This window comes from Thalassophryne amazonica, chromosome 15 (genome assembly GCF_902500255.1).
Source record: "Thalassophryne amazonica chromosome 15, fThaAma1.1, whole genome shotgun sequence".
Lineage (NCBI taxonomy): Eukaryota > Metazoa > Chordata > Actinopteri > Batrachoidiformes > Batrachoididae > Thalassophryne > Thalassophryne amazonica.
This window is the reverse complement of record NC_047117.1, coordinates 37,464,231-37,482,112: the sequence shown is the minus strand read 5'-3', so window position 1 is coordinate 37,482,112 and position 17,882 is coordinate 37,464,231. Positions and strand designations below refer to the sequence as shown.

At 42.1% G+C, this 17,882-nt stretch overlaps 1 protein-coding gene across 1 annotated transcript in view; it reads right to left on the bottom strand.

Annotated features, from left to right (window-relative positions):
- The window catches only part of prss12 (serine protease 12), a 130,847-nt gene that overhangs the window by 20,173 nt on the left and 92,792 nt on the right, over nt 1-17,882 (bottom strand). Inside the window, 1 exon segment of the mRNA XM_034188402.1 lies at nt 6,009-6,214. Coding sequence (XP_034044293.1) covers nt 6,009-6,214 — 206 coding nt within the window.

The following is a 17,882-nucleotide window of genomic DNA, read 5'->3' as shown; positions in this document are numbered from 1 at the left end:
TACTCTTTCGAATAACTTCATGCTGTGGCTGATTAACTTTATGTCTCTGTAGTTACTGCAACTTTGCACATCACACTTGAGTTTAAAAAGAGGAACCAGCACACTTCGTCTCCACTCCTCAGGCATCCTCTCACTTTCTAATATTTTATGAAACAATCTGGCTAGAAACTTCACTGCCATCTATCCTAGACATTTCCAAGCCCCCACTGGAATGTCATCTAGACCAACAGTCTTTCCACTCTTCATCCTCTTCATAGCTGCCCTCACTTTATCATTGCTAATCTGTCATATTTCGTGATTTACCCTCGCCACATCATCCAGCCTTTTCTCTCTGTCATTTTCTTCATTCATCAGCTCCTCAAAATATTCACTCCACCTTCTCAATACACTCTCCCCCCTTGCCAGCACATGTGCATTTTTTACCACCCTAACCTGCTGCATATCCTTTCCAGGTCTGTCCCTTTGTGTGGCCATTTGGTACAATTTGTTTTCTTGTACAGCTTGCAATATGCCTTTTCCTTAGGTGTTGCCACTTCTCTTTTCACCTTACATCACATCTCCTTGTACTATTTTCTTCATCTCTCCAACTATTCCAAAACTTTTTCACCAACCTTTCTCCTTATGCTTTCCGAGACATTTTCTTTCCACCACCAAGTCTCCATGTCTTCCTTCCACTGTCCAGATGTCACACCCAGTACCTTCCTAGTTGTCTCCCTCATCACATCTGCAGTACTTCTCCAGTTGTCCAAAATTGTTTCCCCTCCATCCAGTGCCTCTCATCTGCTCACTGAATTTAACACAACAGTCTTCCTCCATGAGCTTCTACCATCTGATCCTTTGTTAAGTTCTCACTCTCTTCATCAGTCAGGTCAGCTTTTACAGGTATCTAGGCATTTACTTAGATAACCAGTTTAGCTGGGAAACACGTCACTAATTTATGCTCCTGTTTACAGCAGAGGTTATATTTTCTGCGCAGACTCAGGGTGTTTGGGGTTGATCGGAAAATCTTGCTTGTGTTTTATCAGGCTGTTTTGGAAAGCATTATCCGGTATGGGATGTCATCTTGGTACGGTAATCTCTCTGTCCAGTTAAAATCTAAGTCTGCTTGTCTGGTGAAGACTGCCATAAAAGTTGTAGGGAGGACTGGAAACTCTTCCCTGCAGTCCATGTATGAACAGTCTGTTCTGAAACAAGCACAGCGAGCTTTGTCGGCTCCTTCCCACATCCTTTACCCCTAGTATAAACTCCTACTGTCTGGTAGGCGATACAGAGTCCCTCAATGTAAACTGAATCACTTTAAGAACTCATTCATGTCAACGTCAATTAGAGTTTTAAATAATGGTTCCTGGGATAGGAAGTAGGATTGTGCATTAATGTCATGGTGGCATTGCTATTCAGTGTTATTTATTCATTGTCATTCACTATATTGTCAGCATTTTCCTTTTACCCATATGTGGGAGACAACTGTGCAATAGGGGTATGGGCAATATGGGTATGTGAATTAGGGATATGTCCAATATGCATGAATCTTTCAGAAAGCGCTGTAACTAGGTTTAAGGATATGATTCATTCTTTATGTTCTCCAATGCCATATACCAACACAGAGCAGAGTAGCTACCTAAACTCTGTGAGTGAGATAGATTATCTCGTCAATAGTTTTATATCCTCATTGAGGACAACTTTGGATGCTGTAGCTCCTCTGAAAAAGAGAGCCTTAAATCAGAAGTGCCTGACTCCGTGGTATAACTCACAAACTCGCAGCTTAAAGCAGATAACCCGTAAGTTGGAGAGGAAATGGCATCTCACTAATTTAGAAAATCTTCACTTAGCCTGGAAAAAGAGTCTGTTGCTCTATAAAAAAGTCCTCCGTAAAGCTAGGACAGCTTACTACTCATCACTAATTGAAGAAAATAAGAACAACCCCAGGTTTCTTTTCAGCACTGTAGCCAGGCTGACAAAGAGTCAGAGCTCTATTGAGCCGAGTATTCCTTTAACTTTAACTAGTAATGACTTCATGACTTTCTTTGCTAATAAAATTTTAACTATTAGAGAAAAAATTACTCATAACCATCCCAAAGACATATCGTTCTCTTTGGCTGCTTTCAGTGATGCCAGTATTTGGTTAGACTCTTTCTCTCCGATTGTTCTGTCTGAGTTATTTTCATTAGTTACTTCCTCCAAACCATCAACATGTCTATTAGACCCCATTCCTACCAGGCTGCTCAAGGAAGCCCTACCATTAATTAATGCTTCGATCTTAAATATGATCAATCTATCTTTATTAGTTGGCTATGTACCACAGGCTTTTAAGGTGGCAGTAATTAAGCCATCACTTGACTCAGCTATCTTAGCTAATTATAGGCCAATCTCCAACCTTCCTTTTCTCTCAAAAATTCTTGAAAGGGTAGTTGTAAAACAGCTAACTGATCATCTGCAGAGGAATGGTCTATTTGAAGAGTTTCAGTCAGGGTTTATAATTCATCATAGTACAGAAACAGCATTAGTGAAGGTTACAAATGATCTTCTTATGGCCTCAGACAGTGGCCTCATCTCTGTGCTTGTTCTGTTAGACCTCAGTGCTGCTTTTGATACTGTTGACCATAAAATTTTATTACAGAGATTAGAGCATGCCATAGGTATTAAAGCACTGCGCTGCGGTGGTTTGAATCATATTTATCTAATAGATTACAATTTGTTCATGTAAATGGGGAATGTTCTTCACAGACTAAGGTTAATTATGGAGTTCCACAAGGTTCTGTGCTAGGACCAATTTTATTCACTTTATACATGCTTCCCTTAGGCAGTATTATTAGACAGCATTGCTTAAATTTTCATTGTTACGCAGATGATACCCAGCTTTATCTATCCATGAAGCCAGAGGACACACACCAATTAGCTAAACTGCAGGATTGTCTTACAGACATAAAGACATGGGTGACCTCTAATTTCCTGCTTTTAAACTCAGATAAAACTGAAGTTATTGTACTTGGCCCCACAAATCTTAGAAACATGGTGTCTAACCAGATCCTTACTCTGGATGGCATTACCCTGACCTCTAGTAATACTGTGAGAAATCTTGGAGTCATTTTTGATCAGGATATGTCATTCAATGCGCATATTAAACAAATATGTAGGACTGCTTTTTTGCATTTGCGCAATATCTCTAAAATTAGAAAGGTCTTGTCTCAGAGTGATGCTGAAAAACTAATTCATGCATTTATTTCCTCTAGGCTGGACTATTGTAATTCATTATTATCAGGTTGTCCTAAAAGTTCCCTGAAAAGCCTTCAGTTAATTCAAAATGCTGCAGCTAGAGTACTGACAGGGACTAGAAGGAGAGAGCATATTTCACCCATATTGGCCTCTCTTCATTGGCTTCCTCGTAATTCTAGAATAGAATTTAAAATTCTTCTTCTTACTTATAAGGTTTTGAATAATCAGGTCCCATCTTATCTTAGGGACCTCATAGTACCATATCACCCCAATAGAGCGCTTCCCTCTCAGACTGTAGGCTTACTTGTAGTTCCTAGGGTTTGTAAGAGTAGAATGGGAGGCAGAGCCTTCAGCTTTCAGGCTCCTCTCCTCTGGAACCAGCTCCCAATTCAGATCAGGGAGACAGACACCCTCTCTACTTTTAAGATTAGGCTTAAAACTTTCCTTTTTGCTAAAGCTTATAGTTAGGGCTGGATCAGGTGACCCTGAACCATCCCTTAGTTATGCTGCTATAGATGTAGACTGCTGGGGGGTTCCCATGATGCACTGTTTCTTTCTCTTTTTGCTCTGTATGCACCACTCTGCATTTAATCATTAGTGTTCGATCTCTGCTCCCCTCCACAGCATGTCTTTTTCCTGGTTCTCTCCCTCAGCCCCAACCAGTCCCAGCAGAAGACTGCCCCTCCCTGAGCCTGGTTCTGCTGGAGGTTTCTTCCTGTTAAAAGGGAGTTTTTCCTTCCCACTGTCGCCAAGTGCTTGCTCACAGAGGGTCGTTTTGACCGTTGGGGTTTTTCCGTAATTATTGTATGGCTTTGCCTTACAATATAAAGCGCCTTGGGGCAACTGTTTGTTGTGATTTGGCACTATATAAATAAAATTGATTTGATTTGATTTGATAATCTGTGTGAGACTACTGTGCAATACAGTTATGTGCAGTTAGATATGTGTATTAGGGATATGTGCAATATGCATGAACCATCTGTGCAAGACTGTTGTGCAAAAGGGGTATGTGCAATATTGGTGTGTGTATTAAGTGATGTGCAATATGCATGAGTTATGTAACTATGCTATGGCAGCTTTATCTGTGCAGTTCTTGGACTCCAAGACAAATTTCCCGAAGGGGACAATAAAGTTTATCGTATCATATCGTATCGTATCCCCACCCCCCAACATGTGTCCTGTGACGGCGTCGCGCCCCCGCTCCCCCACAACACATGTGGCGTGCAAGCACACTTGCATGACATGCTGATAATTATGTACAGACAAGATCACATGGGGACCGGCCAGCCACGTCTGAGCACACACAGCAAGGCACCTCACAGCTGATTGCCGGCCAGCCACTCACTGACAGCTGGAAATGATGGCTCAGTGCACATGACGTGTTAAATTAAAAACACAGAGAACACAGTCAGGACAAGTGTATAAATAAATACTACAATAACTACATACATAATTACATAACAAATAACTTAAATAACTAATCAAAGAACAAAGAAACAGAGAGTGACACTTTGTTCTGTGCACTGATTGAAATGGTGGGCGTGTCCGCGCGAGCCGCTGCTGTTGAGATCTGTGGACCTGCAAGTCACAGCTGGAGAACACGCACAGTATTATAAAGGACATGATCTTACAACTCTCCACCATGAGGCGCATGTGTGTACTTTCTGCCCTCACGTGGAAATACATAAAAACATATATCGCCTTTGCAACGGGTTGGAGCGATCACACAGCGCGCACATCTGCAGGATGTGGCAGGTGAAAAGGAGTGTCTGATCATGTGTACACTCAGCTGGCAATCTGACTGTCACGTCACCCATGTTATGGTCCACATGATGTGGTGTCCTTCTGTGCACCACTCACTGGACGTGCTGGGCCAGCAGATGTGGACATGATAAGAGCGCACTGCTTCATTCATGTCATTTCATGACTTTGCTGTCTACAGCTATGGGTCATACACAGAGAAACAGAAGGATCATACTTGTATTGTCCGCTTGATAAGAGGGATTAAATATTAGAAATGGCTGTGTTTTTTTATGTTGTGTGTGTTTGTCCCCCCCACAGCAGGGGCACAATGTGATGCCACTCGTACTAGGTGCTCGCACTGTGTTCGTGCACGTGCACGAGTGTGCAAGAAACCGTTGCCGCGGTATTGTGTATGCCTGTCCGAAGGGGCCCCTGACTCTTTCTACCCTCCTCATTTATCCGGGCTTGGGACCGGCACTCAGAATGTACTGGCTGCACACTCCCTCTGGCTGAATTAATGACAATAAAGACTATTCTATTATATTCAATTCTAAAGTCTGCCCTATATGCTCATCTTGATAGCTTCATTTCAACTCCAGTGTGGTGGTCTAAAGTTGCAAAATTACAAAAATTGTATCACAGTCCAAATACATATGGACCTTACTGTACCTCCCCATTTGAAATCACTCAGCTACCGTTGTTTCTGTTGGGTGAGCAACAGGGGGACATCCGGTGAACTTGAACAGAAGGCTGGCGCTCTAAACACTGATCTGCCATGCCCCTCTGTGCCATGCTGATGAAATGTTGCTAATATTGCAGGTAATAGATGGCATTATGTAGTTATATCTGATGCGTGACAGGCAGTGTGAACCAGTAACAGTGCTGTGCACTTTAACGTCTGGACCCCTCCTGCTTTCTCCACCAAATACTGATCTGTGGACTTTTCTTCAGTCATTTTTTTCTCATTAGGTTTTCTGTGTATATGATACATTGGGAGTGTCTCCACCGTAACATAACAAATACAGTCAATCTACTCAGTGAAAACCACTAACCTCTGAACTCTCTGAAGCTTGTCTGTGAGTCACCGTAGTTACAGATGACTCCAGCGTCCTCACTGTGGCGACAGTTATGTGTGCCTGGTGCTTGTTTGATGCAGTCTGCTAATGAACGCTCGTCTCCGCTGCACTTCACGTTGTCCACATGGATGGGCCCTGTCCCTTCACCAAAATACGCCATCACGCGAGCTTTCGCCACCCCACTGAAAACACAAGAAGACAATTCAAATTTACTGCCATTTCAAAATCAGTGATAAATTGAACGATTGTGATGATTGTGAAATAAGTACTTTTTATTACATCTATAAATAAAATGCAAAATGAGAAATTTTAACCATTGAAATGGATTGTCCTCAGAGAACCCTTGGGTACCACTGGATTTACTTGAGATTCTATCTCGATTGTCTATGGTGCATGATCTATAGCACATAGCACAGGTGCATTTAGGAAACCTCCAACTCTACTTTCCTATTTAGACAAAAAGGACACAGACTGCAAAGGGGAGAAATTTATTCCTTTAGTCATGGACATGCTTTGGGCACAACATGAAATAAAATTGTGATTATAATCTGCCATTCCCTTTGACAGCCAGAGTGCACCTGCTATTTAGAAAATGGGCTCAAGTGAGAGGTTTACTCTGCTTAAGGTGAAGGTCCTTAAGGTGAAGCAAATAGGCAGTAAGGTGACGTTTTGTATTTTTTCATGGGTTTAGTTGTATTAAATTAATTTGTGTTGCGTATACATGCAGAGTGCACAGGTGACATGAACTCGTCTAAGGTGCATCTGAATACTGCACCCTACGACATCTCTGCTCTTCTTTCAACCAGGTTTTAGTAGTCTGTGGTGCAATCATATTCAATTTAATATGTATGGAATCACTGAACTAATAAGAGTTTAAAGGGGATATTTCACCAATATTTTTCATATCAGAGCATTTCAGAAGTGATTTATTTTTCTTTAAAGTATGTATTTTATAAATTTTTTATTTTAAAAATACTTTATAAATAAAGAATTTATTTTCTGTAGTGCTTTGACAAACAAGCACAGTGTTTTCTGGACTTTAGGTCATGGTTTTTATTTTTATTTTGCTGGTCTTTTGACTTATACGTCAAAGTGACTTACCGTATTTTCCAGAGTATATGTTGGACCAGAGTATAGGTCACATTTACCACTTCTTACAACAAGAAGCAAAATAAATTTAATCACTGCATTATTTATAAGGCAGAAACACTTTGTTAAGGATCACAGTTAATGAGCTAATTAAGGTCACGCTACCAGGCAGAAAACGTGAGTAAATGGCTTCTTCAAGCCACTGAACAGACGATCGTATGTGAGGTGAAGGTGCAATGCAATTAAACGTTTGAAAACGCTGTGCATTATTTATTTACTTATAAGACAAAAGCTGCTGCAGCAGAGTAGCTAATGGTTAGCACAGTTGCCTCACAGCAATAAGATCATGGGATCGATTCTCAACTGTGCTCTTTCTGTGTTGAGTTTGCATGTTCTCCCTGTGTTTGCGTGGGTTCCCTCCCAAAGATATGCAGCTTTAGGTGGATTAGAAACTTTAAATTGTCTGTAGGTGTGCGTGCAGGTGTGACTGTGTTTGTTTCTCTCTGTGTGGCCCTGTGACAGACTGGCCTCCTGTCCAAGGTGTACCACACTGTTGAATTCCTGACTGATGGCCGGTGATCACCTTAGTATTTCTTCTGTTTTTCTTGTTGATTAATGCTGGCAAATTATACATATTTTTTTTGTCTTTCTGATGCCTGATTCTGTTTTTTCTCTGTTTAAGGTGCATGTCCATCCAGAGATGGGAGTTGTATTTGTGTTGGCGACCATCCCCTGTTTCCCCGTTTCCATCCCCTGACTTGTCTGACGAAAACTGGCTGTAAAACAGATGAACTGTTGGAACAATAATCTGCGGCCTTTCTGTGTGGAGTTTGTATGTTCTCCCCCTGTTTGTGTGGGTTCTCTCCGGGTGCTCCGGCTTCCACCCACATCCAATGACATGCAGGTTGGGGGAACTGGAAACTTTAAATTGCCCATAGGTGAGTGTGCAAGTCTAAATGTGTTTGTCTGTCTATATGTGGCCCTGTGACACACTGACGTCATGTCCAGGGTGAACCCCGCCTCACGCTCTATGACTGCTGCTTTAGGCTCCAGCCCCCATGACCCTTAACCCACAGGACACATGTGTTGGGAGGTTATCGAAAAAAAATGAATAGACTCCATTTTGGAATAAAACTGTAACATAACAAAATGTGAAAAAGTGTAGTGCTGTGAATACTTGCCGGATGCACTGCACCTGAGGTTCTCCAGTTTTAGGCTGATATGTTAGAGTGGATGTTATGTTTGACATTCTTAGGCAGTGATGTGAACTATGTCATTGCCTTTTTTCTCCTTTCAAGCTGATAACAGCAGCTTCAGAGTATAATTACATCACCTCTGACTTTAATGAGGAACTGTCTAAGACAACTGCCTGCAAAACATGCGTCTGCATGATGTGTCTTCATGATGTGTGTTTGAGGTAAAAACAAGAAGAAATAAAGAAAGAAAATGAAACACAATATTAGATATTAAATTAAAAAGGGAAATGCATGATGTAGTAAGTTCAGATCAGTGCAAAAAATATTAAGTGTAAATTTTTTACTTTGATGGATCCAGCTTAAGTGATTAACACTGAAGTTATGACCACATTTTAAAATGTTGGGCCCTGATTGATTTTATCATAATACAAATTATGTTGAAAGTAAAAAAATAAATAAACTTTTACCACAAGTTCAGGACCTGTTTAAAATGATATTCAAGGATTCAAGGATTCAAAGGATTCAAAAGAATTTTGTTGTCATATGCACAAAAGAACATGTTCCCAGCACAATGAAATGTGTCTACTGCATTTAACCCATCCTAATTGCCAGTAGGAGCAGAAGTCGCCATTAGGCGCCCAGGGACCAGCTTCAGATGTACATCCCTGCCTTGGTCAACAGCAGGGCTGAGCAAACCAAGACGACCCATAACAAACGACACACAACACACAACACACATAGGCCGGCCCGGTACATAAACACATGTTAAAAAAGCACACACGAGGGAAAAAGGAGAAAACAAAACCCTCATAGCCGCTGCGTTACACAGCAGCAATGAGGAAAAAAAAGCCCATCAGCACAGAAAAACAATAATCACACAGACAAACAAAGACGTAGGACGACAACTGAGATTTGAAGGTCCAGTTTATCAGAACACTCCGGAGGCAGCCTATTAGGCGCCGTCAACGGCCTTGTCCAACAATCCTGGAGGGGGAGGGGGAGGGGCTCAGCCCTGAGCAGTCCACTGTCCACAGTCAACGTCAGAGCTGGAGAAGCTGAGGGGAGGGGGATGACCAGGGAGCGAGGCTTAAGTGTTGATCTTCTTGAGGAGGGTTTTTATCACAGCGGCCTTGGAGTGCAGCTGTGTTTTGGGGAGGCCAAATGAATATCCAGATTTCGCCTGAAAGATTCCACAGTTCTGAGAACAGAGTGGCTCTCAATGCATCTGAATGCAGAATGTGGTCTTTACAGACGGTCAAAGCGGGTTTCCAGAGCTGCAATCCTGCCCGAGATGTTTTCCAGCGTGCGGTTAACACCCGCCGACTGCGCAGCCACTGCCTTCCCAATCGAATCAATCATGTAGGGCAGTCTGGACAGCCCAATCAAAGCTGCCTCCACTTTCTTGATTTTCCGGTAAACCAGCGCCATGCCCACTCCACACAGCAGAAAGCCGGTCACCACCAAGCCAAATATATACACATCTTTGACGTCCTCCACAGAAAGCATGTAAAGGCACATGACCTGCCATCTCCTCCACGAGTCCATCACGTAACCCATCACATGCGTCCCGGCAGGACAGGTCGGGTCCTCCGCCCCCGAATGTCTTGTAGAAAAAATAGTGTAAATTGCGTTCAAAGACCACTTTAACAGATCCATTTTTGTCATTTTCCAGAAGAGCAAAGCTGCAGCCTCACAGACAACACGCCACAGAAGCAGGAAAGGAGGGAGGGAGAAGAGAAAAGTGCGTCCGTCTCGGCCGAGTGCAAGCTGGCAAAAAAAAAGTATATACAGTATATAATTTGTGAGGAGCATTATTTTTTGATAAATCAAAGATTTGAACGACTAAAAAAGTCATTGTATTTCTGTTTAAGGTGTTAATATTTGAAATAGGTGTCCTGATACCATTAAATCATTTGGTAACTTGGTTGGCTTTAAAAGTGTCAGGCTTCAGCCCAGATCCAGGATTTTGATTCTATTTTTCCCTTTCTTTTACTCACCGTCTGCCCCAGCTTTGATTTATTTGTTGTTTTATTTTTGTCATGGTTATTCTCTGTTCTGTTTTGCTTTGCCACTTTGCTTCTTTGTTACTTTTTATTCTTTAGCCATGATTCAGTTCTGTTCTTCTTGTCTTCAGCCAGTCTATGTTTTCATTATTTATCAGTTAGTTATCAATTGTTTATTTAGTTCTTTCCAATTGTGATATTATCTGTTATGCTTTAGTATTGGGTTTTGTTTTCGGTTATCATGTAGCTCCATTTACTTATAGTTTGTTTTGCCACCTAGATATCTTTTATTGTGTACTTCAGTCGTAATTCAGTTCCAGTCTAGTTTTGTCTAAGTGTTTATTTTCTTGTAGTTCCATTCTCAGTTGTTATGTTTTAGTTTGGTTAGATTATTTAACTATTAGTACTGTATTCTGTCTTCAGGTTTTGGCTTATCGTTGTTCTCATTACCTTCATTCCATTTGTTTGTTTTCACTCAAGGCCAAAGTGTCACTCTGCCATTTTGTCTTCGTCTCTGCTTTTGTCTCTGCTTCTTGTCTGCTTTGTGTTTCTATTCCCTCACACTCTTTGCTCCTGCTCATGTGTCTGTCCTTTTCATTACTCCACTTTGTGTAGTCCTTCCTCACTATCTTGCACCATGCACAATCTTTGTCCTCCAGCCAAGCCCCCTTTCTAGATTGTTCACCTGCACGTGTACCTTCTTAACACCAGCCTTGTTGTGTGTTGGGGGGTTTGGCTGGGCATTGTTTTGCTGTTTTTGTGTTTATTTTCCTCCCAGGTGGTTTGGGGCTGATCTCTGGGGAGAGTGTGCTGCAGAAGAGTCTCTCACCTCTGTTACGGTGATCTGCTGCACCTGTTGCACTCACGTGCGGCTCTCTATCAGGACGATCTACGACACCTGTGGCATTCACGTGCAGATCTAAGGACTCTCAGCTGGTGCCAATGAAGAAATGAAGAGCTGCATTTAAGCCAGCAGTGATCAAGGCTGAATTGCCGGAGAATACGACCATGTGACGATCGTTTGGGGACGCTGAGGGCCGCTCCAGATTCTGACATTGCGCCTGTGAAGGAGGACGAGGGTGAGAGGCAAACGTGGTCAGCACACGTCAGAGGTGATTATTCTGCAAGGCCTATCTGTAATTGCAATTTGGCGTTTTTGCGCAGCTATAATTAAATATTGGTGAAAATTGTCTGGTTTGCTCCTCACAGCAGTGGCACGCGGATTGATTATCCTCCACTAGCTGTGAGCAGCAGCCCTTTTGAACTAAATCCGAAAGCAGACCTGAACGTGTAGCTGATAAGTGTGCCTCTAAATAATATTTCGTGGTAACAGTGTTGAATAACCTCACCTCTGTTCCTCCTTCACAGAGTACAGTCCTGGGAAAAGCCACCTGGGGGGGTGTCGGCGGAATTCCTGAGTACAAAACGTTCGGGCTCTGATCTGTTGAGACGCTGAGAAAGCGCGCCACCTCTTCACCTCACCAGCTTTATTTAGTATTTCATGTACAGCACAAGGGGAAAGAAATAAAACTTGTTTCTTTTGGAACTGCTTCTGGTTATTTGACGCTGGGTTCAGTCAGACGCTGGATCGCTCCTCAATCCGCGTCCAAACCATAACAGAATTCTCCGGCCATTCCAGTATGGACACAGCGGCAGAGGCAGTTCCTTTTCAGGAAAAAGTCCAGAAACACCTGGAGATGATTTGGGAGCAAGTACAGCACCTTTTGATCCAAATTCAGCAGACAGATGCCCGTGTTACGGAGCTAGTAGCGCAGGCAGTTCCGCTTCCTGCGGTTGCAGCTCTGGTTCCATCGAGCCCAGTACAGATAAGTTCGCCGTCCAGAGATTCGGCTCCTGAACCGGTTATATGTCATCCGGAACCTTATTTGGGAGATGTGGAGACTTGTGCTCCGTTTTTGATGCAGTGTTCTTTGGTTTTTGCTCAGCGACCGGCGTCTTTCTCTTCTGAGAGCAGCCGTGTGTCATATGTTACAAATCTGCTGCGAGGGGACGCCCTGGCTTGGGTCACTGCGTTGTGGAGCAATAAATCATCACTGCTAGAATCTTTTGATGAATTTTCCCATGAGTTCCGTTTGGTTTTTGATCATCCGGTAAAGACAAATACCGTGGTTCAACGATTGCTGAACCTCCGACAGGGGCGGCGAAGCGCAGCTGCTTATTCTGTGGATTTTCGAATCTTTTCTGCACAATCCGGTTGGAACGCTGCTGCTTTGAGGGGGGTGTTTGTAGACGGGTTGAATGATTCCCTGAAAGACGAGCTAGTAGTCCGTGACGAACCAAAGGATTTAAATGAGTTGATATCCTTGGTTATTCGTCTAGATGATCGGATTAAGGAGCGTGGACAGGAGAGAGGGCGAACGTCCGAGCGGGGTTTTGTGTCTTGGGGCTTTCCCCGACACGGGTCCGGACTCTTCTTCGCTCCACTGAGACTCCTCCGATGGGACCTCTAGCTCCTCTAGTGGATGAGCCAATGCAACTCGGAAGGGTTAGAACAGCCATATTGCCCCGGTCAAACGAGTGTCAGGAGACAGCACAGTAAAATGGCTCCAGGTGTTTTTTGGGAATTATTTGGGATATAATAGGGGAGTTTTTGTGAACTGATTTTTGTGTACAGCACTCGAGGTAGTTCTGGTGGAGTGAACAGGCTGGCTGATCGGAGTTCGCTTGGGCTCAGGTAAGCGTGGGTTTTTATTATTTATAGTTGTTTAATTTTTGTTAGTGGTGTGGATCGTTTTGTTTTGTTGGTTTTTATTTCCCTGTCCCCTAACCCCAACCTCACACACTTCTGACCGTTCGTCTTTAGTGTTGTGGGGTGGTGCAGCTTGGTTATCCACTAGCTGTGAGCAGCAGCCCTTTTGAACTAAATCCGAAAGCAGACCTGAACGTGTAGCTGATAAGTGTGCCTCTAAATAATATTTCGTGGTAACAGTGTTGAATAACCTCACCTCTGTTCCTCCTTCACAGAGTACAGTCCTGGGAAAAGCCACCTGGGCGGGGGGGTGTCGGCGGAATTCCTGAGTCCAAAACGTTCGGGTTCCGATCTGTTGAGACGCTGAGAAAGCGCGCCGCCTCTTCACCTCACCAGCTTTATTTAGTATTTCATGTACAGCACAAGGGGAAAGAAATAAAACTTGTTTCTTTTGGAACTGCTTCTGGTTATTTGATACTGGGTTCAGTCAGACGCCGGATCGCTCCTCAATCCGCGTCCAAACCATAACAAGCCTGTTTAAACTCCTCCCAGCCACCACACCTCTGTCAGTACGCATTCCAGCTCTTTCTTCATCCTGTTTTGTCCTGCCGTGTACCTCAAACCTGCTTTGTATTTTTGACCACGCCTTTTTGCCTCAACCCTGATGTCTGTGTTTGCTCGTGCCTCTGAACCCTGATTGACCATGACTGTGTTTTTGCCTAGCCCTGTTTGTACTGCTGCTCCGCTGATTGATAACCTGTGTACTGTACCTGAGCCTGGAATAAAGATGATTTCTTTTACACCTAAGCCTGGTGTTGGAGTCGGCATTGAGGGCCCCCCCTCGTCGGGTTCCAGACACCCTCACAGCTTGATAAAAAGGCTCTATAAATATTATTTAATTACTTGTTGTAGCATGATGAATTAGGTTTATCAATTTTGTTTTGTTTTTGGGTTTGTGCATGGTGCACTGCTGTTTGCATGTATGTGTTTTGAAATTTTAGTTCAGTGATTAATTTATATTTTGTATTTGTTATATGTATATTTTTATATACATATGTATACTTTTTTATTTTTTAGGTTACAGAGATGGGCGTTTACAGGCTTTTGCTTCTGCCTACACCCTTTCAGGCATATGAGTATGTTGTTAAATTGATGTCTTTATGAGTTTTCTTTGCTTTTTTGAGACTGTTTGTGCCAAGTAAATTCATTCACCATGGGCTTGCTGCTGGCTTCATTGTCACATCAATTTATTGATTAGATTAGGATTTAGACAACAATGTTAAAGGAAATCTGTCAAATCACGGTTGTGACATTCTTGGGCGATGCACCAATTTTGATCAATGCACTGAAAATATGAAGAAGATTCCAAGTTGAAAGAATATTGCATGATCATCACTATCAATTAATATAAATGTGATTTATTAATTTTCACGTCTGACCTTTACAGTAACCTGATGACAGGTCCTTGGTGTGCTGTTACTTGCTCTGAATGTTCAGAAATGGATGTGTGTGAACTTGCAGCTTCTATCTGAAAGGAATGTAACAACATGCAACATAAGCCAGGCAGGTGGCAGCAGGTACACATGCCAACCTTTTTGCTTTTGTGACAGTGAAGGCAAAATAACACACCTGGGTTTTCTTCCTCTAAGGAATACTGCAGAAGTGAATGTAAGGAAAATGTAGCCGAGGTGAATTTGTTCAACAAAATGAGGCAACAGTTGCTATCGTCTGAATGAACAGCAATCCTCTGCCACATTTCTGCAAAGCAAAATCTCTGAATGCACCGTCTTTTTTTTTCACACTTGCTTAAAGTGGCGTGGTGCTCCCACACACACCCCTCACCACCCAGGAGAAGGTGTGTTTGATTTTTCCTGATATTTTTAATGATGAACGTGTTTAAAATGCACAACAATGTATACTTACTGAAATTCAAAACAATATGGTTGAAACATATGTGGCATTCAGCCACATTCTCTGTGAGGCAAGAGAATCATGGTCCATCAGTGCAGCAATGGCACCAACTGCTGACCGATCGTGTGTCACAAAACTTACAAGTACTTACAAAAAAATTTGGTAACTCAACGTGCTTGAATTTGGTGCCTGAAGGTCAATGAAGTTATTGTCCCAGGGATGGATGAATGTGTGTATGAAAATGAACCCCTGTGGTTAAACTGCTACAGCTGACAACAGCCTCACCAGAAAACATCTGTGTAATTACATCCGTCTAGGACGTAATAAAATCATCGCCATTTATTTATTTGTTTGTCTGTCTGGCTATTAGCAAGATTACATCAAAACTACTGTGTGGATTTTGATGAAATTTTCAACACAGATCCATATTAGGGCATGGAAGACTCCATTAAATTTTCGAGGTGATCCAGATCGAGATCTGAACTTTGAACAGAATCAAATGAGGTAGTTTGCTTCACTTCATCATGTAAAAAGATAAGTCCTTTCAGTTTCTCTCTCCATCCCCACTTGGATTACTTCAAAACTACTTCCCGGATTCTCACCAAATGTGCACCACAGATAGATATTAGGGCAGGGGTGGGCCACTTGTTCCAAAAACAGCCAAGAGGGTGCAGCTTTTATTTGCCGCCACTGACTCCACCAAGTGATTTCACTGTTTAACTGATACCGTCTGCTGAAAGTGATATTAATCAGTGAAATCACCTGCTTTTCAGAAGTGTCTACTTCAGACATATTTGCCATACAGTACCACAAAATTTGTATTTCTTATGGTTAACAGATTTGGTAATGTTCATGTATCATCCCTGACCTCTCTGAAGAAACTGCCCATAAATGTGATCATTTGCAGAGGTGGGACAAAGTCACTGTGAAGTCATTCTCAAGTCAAGTCTCAAGTCAGCTTGAGACTTGACTTGGGACTTGACTTGAGACTTGTGACTTGCCGATTCATGACTTGAGAGTCACTTCGTTCCACCTCTGATAATTTGTATTAACAGCAATCTCTGGATCCAGTTTGTCCAATTACGTATGGACTCAGAAAACAGAGGGTCTGTATATATAAATGTCCCTAAATCCAAAATGCTTAATGCAATAGTTTTGTCATTTTTGTTGCACATTAAAGTGAGAATGAATGATTATTTTCAATATAATCTGCTGATTTTTATTTATTTATTTATTTTTTATGGCCAATTCAGTGAAATTTTCCAGATCGCTGATATCCCACTGTTTGTGTTAAATTACATAAAGGGGCATATATGTAACACATATAGCTCCTAGAATATTTTTCAGAAGCTGTCACTGGCACATATATTTCCTAATGTGGTGAAAATACAGTAAAACTCGCCTAAACCATTATCATATAAACCAGATATTTGCACTCACTGGACAAAAGCAAAAGTCCCAGTGCTTTTGTATGGTTTTCCATGTAATAAACACCATGTATAACGGATTTTGTACAATGTATTTTCGCTCAAATCAGACAAAACATCCCACCCCATTGTAATGAATTCCATTAAAAACCCCTCAACAGAGCAGTCTGGATGTACCCAGTAACAGAGGTATGAAATTAAGTTACTGCCTGCACTGATATATGGTGTTACATTTCAGACATATGCCTGGGTGTATACGTATATACAACCCCAATTCCAATGAAGTTGGGGTGTTGTGTGAAATGTAAATGAAAACAGAATACAATGATTTGAAAATCCTCTTCAACCTACAGTAGTGTTCAGAATAATAGTAGTGCTATGTGACTAAAAAGATTAATCCAGGTTTTGAGTATATTTCTTACTGTTACACGAGAAACAATGTACCAGTAGATTCAGTAGATTCTCACAAATCCAACAAGACCAAGCATTCATGATATGCACACTCTGGATGCACGCTCCATCCAGAGATGGGAGTGGATGTCTTCTTCTGCAGGCCTCCCGTCTTGTGCACCAGCATGGACTCCCAAAATTTCCTGTATATTCGTATTGTCAATTGTGTCGGTAGCATGGCCCAAGCAGAGGGTCACCCCTTTGAGTATGGTCTGCTTGAGGTTTCTTCCAGAAATCATCAGAGGGAGTTTTTCCTTCCCACCGTCACCTGTATGCTTCCTTCTAGGGGTTGGTAAGGTTAGACATTACTTGTGTGAAGTGTCTTGAGGCAACTTTGTTATGATTTGGAGCTATATAAATGATCAAAATTGAAATCAGAGCCCTCTGTGTAGCTGTGAACCCTCTCCAGTGTCTAACGCACACCTGCTAAATGACGGACACCACAAAGGGCTGTGATCTGTCACTTTTACGTTGTCACTCCCTCCTCTCCCATCATATGTTAAAAGTTTTTGCAGTGTGCCCGCTGATTACATTTTGATCATGGATCAAATGCGTTTGGTAGACAAGTCCACAAATATGACCCACTTTACAACATGAAGTCAGAAAAAGATGCTCAAATTACCTGCAAGTCAAGGACGAAAACTATACATACCGTATCATTGGTTTGGAAGTTGATGATTGTATAAAGAAGTGGAGTTCGTTGAGGGACAAATTAAACCAGAAAAAGCTGCTCTTCTTCTCACAAATTGTATAAAGATGCAATGGAGAACTTTAAAAGGGTCAGGCACACGTCAATGTCATTGCATGGCCACAGAGTTGCAGAAGCCTTAATCAGCCATTAGGATTTTAAGGTTCCAGACTGGACAAAATGTAATCTTTTTAATGCACATAATGCCTGGCGCTTATTGAAGGCAGGTGTTTATTTTTTTCAGACGAAGTTTTGACTCGGTCATTAAATGACGCAGGTCCCGATTCAAGGTCAGGCTTTTACTCAAGGAAATACATAAACTGATTTGGTGTGGTGCTGGGGATTCCCCGTAGATCGTTCAGCACCTCCTGACTGT